Source organism: Thalassophryne amazonica, chromosome 9 (genome assembly GCF_902500255.1).
Source record: "Thalassophryne amazonica chromosome 9, fThaAma1.1, whole genome shotgun sequence".
In the NCBI taxonomy this organism is placed as follows: domain Eukaryota; kingdom Metazoa; phylum Chordata; class Actinopteri; order Batrachoidiformes; family Batrachoididae; genus Thalassophryne; species Thalassophryne amazonica.
In genome coordinates, this window is record NC_047111.1 from 90,742,908 (window position 1) to 90,750,609 (window position 7,702).

The 7,702-nt window shown below is 42.5% G+C and overlaps 1 protein-coding gene across 1 annotated transcript in view; it reads right to left on the reverse strand.

Moving 5' to 3' along the window:
- Positions 1 to 6,374, reverse strand: part of LOC117517985 (GRB2-associated-binding protein 3-like) — a 31,756-nt gene extending 25,382 nt beyond the window's left edge. Inside the window, 1 exon segment of the mRNA XM_034179101.1 lies at positions 6,347 to 6,374. Within this exon segment, the coding sequence (XP_034034992.1) occupies positions 6,347 to 6,374 (28 nt within the window).
- Between the last annotated feature and the right edge of the window lie 1,328 nt (positions 6,375 to 7,702).

Sequence of the window (7,702 nt, forward strand, 5' to 3'; positions counted from 1 at the left end):
TGCAACATGTTTGTTTCCAGTGAACACCATGGGTTCTCTTAAATGTTTGATGCTCAGTTGCATACAAAATAATTTACTTCCCTGGACTATTGCAGTTATTATAATTTGTTTTCCTGTCCCCCTCAAAATTTCTAGTGTTAAAATATTTTTCACCGGGCCAGACTTTTTCACAGTGAAAACCAGTGTTCATCAGGGATGTGTTCTGGCTCCTAAGCTATTCAATGTTTGCGTGGACATGGTGTAGGGTAGGGTTACAGAAACAGTGGCTTTGGTGCCTTTGTTGGTGAGAAAAAGTTTATTGACCTTGACTTTGCAGACAGTGTTATGTTCTTTGTGGAATCAATGGATGCCCTGATTGCAGCTCTTGAGAAGTGTTTGCAATTATTCTGGTTCAAAAGTAAGATCCAGCATTTCAATGACTTGCTGGATTCTGCCATCAGACGTAGTATTTAAGAACACTGCTGAACTTGTAGATTTTCTTTTATCGTGTCACTGCCAGTGATATTCATGTCTCTGGGTCCTCAGTCTTTGAGACTGGGAGATGCCTTGTAAGAGCTCATGGAGTCATGAGGTTGCTGGGCAGAGGTGTTTGTGATGTCAATATCTTTGTAGGGGAATAAAAATCCAAGTCTTTCGGGCCCAGGTCCAACAATACAGTAAGGCTACTTACTCTATGACTGTGAAACTTGGACTCTAACTAGTGACCTAAGGCATAAACTGGATGGCTTTGTTAGTAGGTATTGTCAGGTAATCCTTGGGTACTGCCCTGATGACTTTATGTGATAAGAGTGGTTATTTGGAGAGACTGAGATGACAAGTATCATTTGCATGGTGAGGGAGTGTCAGCTATGATATTTTGGCTCTGTGGTGCATTTCTCAGGGCGTGATTGGTAAATGGATGGACTGCATATACGTATAGAGCACTTTTATGGTAACTTTACACAGCAAAGCACTTTACAGTAATGCATCTCACACACACACACACATCAGGGTGCTGCCATGCAAGGCTCTCACTAAACACCTGGAGCAACTTTGGCATTAAGGACCTTGTTCAAGGGTCCTGAATGATTTTCTGGGTTTAGTGGGGCTTTGAATGGAGGATCCCCTGATCACAAACCCACCACTTCAACCCCTTCACCATCACCTTCCCTAATCCAGTGTTGAGGACCCAACAGCTGAAGAAGGCCAAGGGGATTCCCATGTTTCACCTGGCTGCAGCAAATAGATGGTAACTTTCAAGAGATGTGGATGTCTGCCTAGGTTCTATCGTGCGGCAAATGAGGCAACATGCAACACTGGTGCCTGCTCCCAAACCTGACCTGACCTGAAAATACTTGTTGTGTTGACTTGTGCCATCATGTGTGGGTGGTTTGGGTTAAAAGCACAGTTAAAAGAATCTTCTCAAGCTGTTTGACTGGGATGAATATAAGACCACAAAGCTTTGGCACACATGGTGTTGAAACAATTCCAACAAATAACTAATAGCATCTGCAGTACTAATCAACCATTTGGAATTCTTGTGGAGTGTTATGTTCATTAGATTAAAAAATAAATAAATAAAAGTGAGGAAAGTGTAAGATGGTGTACTTGTACGTGAATAAAAACGGTCTGAAACATTTCCTGAAACAGTCAGAGACCTACATAAATGGGTGCTTATCATGTGGTGAGCTTTGGGTTATATTTAGAAAAATTTGCATTAAGACTTCTAAGAAACTATTGTCAGGAGTAGTGAGGTCAACCAGTGTGTGATGTAGCTGCATATCACTGCATCTCTAAATGGTCAACACTTTAATGTCACACCAGCTTCCTCCCACATGTGGTTTTGTGCCATGTGAATACTTTTACAGAGGATTACGACGCGTCCAGAAAGTATTCACAGCACATCACTTTTTTCACATTTTATATTTCAGCTTTATTCCAAAATGGAGTAATTTTTTTTCCTCAAAATTCTACACCCCATAATGACAACATGAAAAAGTTTTTTTTTTATTTTTGCAAATTTATTAAAAATAAAAAATTAACAAACCACATGCGCTTAAGTATTCACACCCTTTGCTCAATACTTTCTTGATGTACCTTTGGCAGCAATTACAGCCTCTAGTATTCTTGAATATGATGCTACAAGCTTGGTGCACCTATCGTTAGGCAGTTTTGCCCATTCCTCTTTGCTGCACCTCTCAAGCTCCATCAGGTTGGATGGGGAGCATCAGATTCAGGTCTGGGCTCTGGCTGGGCCACTCAAGGACATTCACAGAGTTGTCCTGAAGCCAGTCCTTTGATATATTGGCTGTGTGCTTAGGGTTATTGTCCTGCTGAAATATGAACTGTCGCCCCAGTCTGAGGTCAAGAGTGCTCTGGAGCAGGTTTTCATCCAGGATGTCTCTGTACATTGCTGCATTTATCATCCCCTCAATCCTCACTAGTCTCCCAGTTCCTGCCCCTGAAAAACATCCCCACATCATGTTGCTGCCTTCACCATTCTTCACTATAGGGATGGTGCCTGGTTTCCTCCAATCATGATGCCTGGCATTCACGCCAAAGAATTCAAATTTTGTCTCATCAGACCAGAGAACTTTGTTTCTCATGGTCTTCAGGTGCCTTTTGGCAAACTCCAGGGGGCTGCCAGGTGCCTTTTACTAAGGAGTGGCTTCCACTACCATACAGAACTGATTGGTGGATTGCTGCAGAGATGGCTGTCCTTCTGGAAGGTTCTCCTTGTGTTGTCCTAAGATGAACCAGTAGGGGGCCTCAGGCCTGTAAAAAGCTGTTACGGATCCAGCCTGCAGCCCTCTTAGCCACCAGTGATGGTGACGGGATAAGGAGAGCAGGTGGATTCTTGTTATGTACATAACTGTAACTAAAGTTGCTGTTCTTTTCTAAAGATGCCATCTTTTTCCTGGATACCCAAACACTTCTGTTAAATACAACAGCGTTTTTGGCCATGAGGAACTGATTTTTCCGGGAAAAATAAAGGACGCACATTGGAAGAGAGAGGGCACCTGCAGAGGACAGCGTTTTTGGCAATGGCGCAGGCGGTTTCCAACTCTAATCTGCCGTTGATTCTGGCATGTGATGCATCACCTATAGGAGTGGGTGCAGTGATTTCTCACAAAATGTCAGACAGACGTGAGAAACCTATTGCTTTTGCCCATGGGAAAGAATACACTTGGATTTTGCAGAATCAAAGGGTCAGATGTTTCTGGTATTGATTGATGCATAAGATGGCCAGAGATTGTCCCTATGTCGACTGCTACCACGTACAAAATCATTGAAGTAAAACTTGTTTGCTGCTTATGGGTTACCTAAAGAGGTGGTAACTGATAATGGATCTCAGTTCATTTCAAGTGAATCTGAGACATTCCTAAAATTGAATGTGGTCAAACACATCTGTCAAAACCTCCATCAATCATCCAGCATCTAACAGACTGGCTGAACAGTTGGTAAAAAAAAATTTCAAGGTCTTTGGCAAAAAGCAAAGCACTTGGTGATCAGTCAATGCAACAAGTTTTTTTTTTTTTTTTTTTGGTTACAGAAATGTACCTCATGTAACAACTGGAAAAACTCCAGTTGAACTGTTTTTGAAAAGACAGGCTTGAACAAGGTTGTCTTTAGTGAAAACCAAGCTTTTCAGAGGTGGTCCAAGATCGACTGGCACAGAAAGAGTCCAAGAGTAAGGGCAGACTCAGGAACTTAAAAACTACAGGGGAGGAGAGAAATGGGTGACTGGAGAGATTACCCGAGTTCTGCATCCGGTGACTTACCTAGTTTCTGTGAATGGGACATGTGTAAAAAGGCCTGTTAACTAGCTGTTAGAAAACAAAAACAAACAGAATGTGAATGTGAATGTGAACGTGGAAAGGAATGTACAAAATGATATTTATGATGATGAGTTTGTTTTTGATTCTTATTTTGGACTGGCTGAGGAAACTGAACCTCAGAAAAAGGAACCTGAGAATTATAGGACAGTAACAGTTCCAACAGAGGTCGTGGAACCAGTTCCTGCTGCACAAACTGCAGGAAGACCAAAAAGGACACTAAAACCACCAGACAGAATGAATTTGCAAGAAAAAGGGATTACTGCACTGTGTGTAAGAAAAAGAGAGAGAAAGTTTTTTAAGGTGCAGTAATAAATTACAGGGCAGGACTGTGGTGTCCTAAGAGGAACCAGTAGGGGGCCTCTGGCCTTTAAAAGGCTGGATCTGCCTCTGTAGCAGTCTTTTTCCTGCAAGATCCACACACTTCTGTTAATCACAACACTCCTCTCTTCACAGAGGAATGCTGGAGCTCTGAAAGAGAGACCATCGGGTTATTGGTCACCTCCCTGTCTAAGGCAGCCAGCTCTAGGAAGAGTCCTGGTGGCTCTGACCTTCTTCCATTTACGAATGATGGAGGCCACTGTGCTCACTGAGACTTTCAAAGCAGCAGAAATGTTTCTGTGCCCTTCCCCAGATTTGTGTCTCGAGACAATCCTGTCTTGGGGGATCTACAGACAATTCCTTTGACTTCATGCTTGGTTTGTGCTCTGACATGCACTGTCAACTGTGGGACCTTATATGTAGACAGGTGTGTGTCTTTACAAATCATGTCCAATCAACTGAATTTACCCCAGGTGGACTCCAATTAAGCTGTAGAAACATCTCAAGGATAGTAAGTCCCTTCGGCTGCTCCCTTGTTTGCACTTGGGGTCGCCACAGCAAATCCAAGGTGGATCTACATGTTGAATTGGCACAAGTTTTACGCTGGATGCCCTTCTGACGCAACTCCACATTACATGGAGAAATGTGGCAGGGGTGGGATTTGAACCCGGAACCTTCTGAACTGAAACCAAGCGCATTAACCACTTGGCCACCACCCCTGCTAGAAACATCTCAAGGATGATCAGTGGAAACATGATCAATTTTGAGCTTCATGGCAAAGGCTGTGAATTCTTATGTACATGTGATTTCTTAGTTTTTTTTTTTATTTTAATAAATTTGCAAAACTAATCTCAAAAATGATTAGTGGAAACAGGATGCACCTGAGCTCAAGTTTGAGCTTCATGGCAAAGGCTGTGAATACTTATGTACACATGGTTTATTTGTTTTTGTTTGTTTTTTTAAATATGTATATGTCACGGACATAAACAAGCGAAACTCTTCAGCATCTCACCATGTAATTTCGGCAGTGGAGGGCACAGTTCTGCTAATCCACTAAGCGCTAATTTTCAAAGATAACGTTTCTGTTAGCAGATTAGCTTTTCAGATAACTTTGAAAACCATCAGTGGTGTTGTGAAAGTGTAGGAACACGGACCCACAACAGGGGGCGCAAATGAACGGACAATGGAGTAAGTCAAAATAACAACGCTTTACTGTTGTGAATGTGCACAACGAATACAACCAATCACGGAAATGAACAACAGTCAATTCACAGAAGTGTCGTGTGGGCAGGCTCGAAGATAGGAGACGCCTCTCCAAGGTAAGACCGGAACCACACGGCTTCCTCCGCCACAGGACCCCGGGAATACTGGAGCCGCCAAGTCCCGAACTCCCAGGTGGCCACTGCCTCCGCGTGTCGGACCTGGTACTGCTGGCGAGGAACAAAGGACAGTTAGATGGGGGCGCGTTTGCACCCAGGACTCCGAACAGCAGGGAAGTTACCTCCACCTCTCGTTGGAACAGTAATCCACAAACTAGCACAATCCAAAAAGATACACTCCGTTATCTTCGATACGTTACCTCTCCGGTAGAAACGATATCTCGGCAATGAGGTGGAGGTGCCGTCCTGCTGATATACCCCACTGATGATTGCCGTCAGCTGTCTCAGGTGATGGGTGACAGCTGTCACCGTAGCTGCTCCCGTGAGGCGGCGGCGCCCTCTGGTGCCTGGAGCCCGCACTCCAGGCAGGGCGCCCTGGTGGTGGTGGGCCAGCAGTACCTCCTCTTCAGCGGCCCACACAACAAGCGGACCAATTAGCTTCTGATAAATTTAGTTCTGATCATTTTTAGACCGCTAACATGTTTTTGCGGGCATAGCGAGTGTGCCAAATTCCATGCTTTATCACAAAATGAACAATTTTTATGGAAATTTTAGCTAAGCTGCACCACTACCACTGTTGCAAGATGGAAAACAGGTAAACCTACACAATAGTAACAATAAGAGTGACATGTATTAAACATTACAAAAGGATCAAACATAGGGGATACATCAAAAAATTTCACAACTGATTTAAACTGTCGGCTTTTAGCAAAGACCGCAGAGTATTAACGGGGGAAATAAAAGACAAAAAAAAAAACGCTTGCAGACCAAGATCATTGTGGAGCTAACATTAGCACATCCAAAGTCTGAGTGGTTCTCTATCAAACTTACCAGCTGCTGTTGATGCTGGCTCTAACATTATCTTGTTTTTATCTTCAGCTTTGTTTAGCTATTTTGCAGTCAGGCCCTGAAAAGTAATGTTTTTTTGCGGCTAAGCTTAATTAGCCTGCAGCTAACGCCGCTCACCACTGACTCCGTTCGCGACTCCAACAGCAAGCGACACTGGCAACCACAGTGTTTTAATACTGCACAGAACGACTGACCGACTAGGAATGTAATTACTGTAGTGAAACATAATTACACATCAGTTTCAGTGAAGACGTTAACAAAACAGTTCTCGGAGTTCTGTGTCGCTCGTCGCATATTAGTGACGCAACACGTGTGAGTTTGGAACACGATGTACATGTTAGAACAAAAACAGTCTGTGGGATTTATTTTTCCGAAAACGTGGATGTGTTGCAACATTTTCCATTCGTCACCCCCGCTAAAATTGTTTTCTGTTCTTCATTACTCAAAAGGTTTTCAGCAGCGTGACAGGGGCGTAGGCAGAAATAATGTACCAGGTGGGCGGGGGGCGCTGTCCTGTTCAGGGTTTTGTGTTCTACCTTAAATTGTCTATGGTGCTGACCATGACTGTGTGACACAAGAATATGTATCTTTCAGCTGTTACACAAATGGGTGATTCTTAGACTATGGGCACTTATGTCCTTTTATCATATTGTATGAAAAACAGGAAAAAAGGGGACATTTCACACTTTTATAGTTATCTTTACAATGAAAGTGTGTTAAGAAATTTGTTCTAGTAGTCTGTGATGACTTTTCACCCTATTTTCAGCATCATTATATGCAAATATTGCCATTTTGTGCTTGTCCCACACCCAGACTTTTGATCTTCAATGATAAAAATGAATGGTAAAGAAACGTTTTTTCTAATGTTTTAAAATATCTCTGAATAAAATATCAGTAAAATAATCAAAACATAATTGGGGTATTCAATGTCATACAACTGTTGTGATTTTTTTAAACAAAATGTAGTTGTCCCACACTATTACCGTAATTTCCACCACCACACTGTAATGTCCCTAAAGAGTTTGTATGAAAGATTGTTTGGGTAGTTTCTATGGAGATAAACAGTGACATCAGAGCACATGTATATAGCGCCAAATCACAACAAACAGTTGCCCAAAGGCGCTTATATTGTAAGGCAATGGTGTGTGGAAATTACATTTACAAGGCCAATAGTGCCCGTAGTTAAAGATCACCCAAATATCTGTTGATATAGGCTGCATTTAATAGGATTGTTCGTGAGCTGAACAGAAAGCTTTGATTTATGTCAAATTAAAACACTCCATAAACACTGTTTGAAAACCTAACAGCAGATGTGCAGTAACGGAACTGCAGTTAATG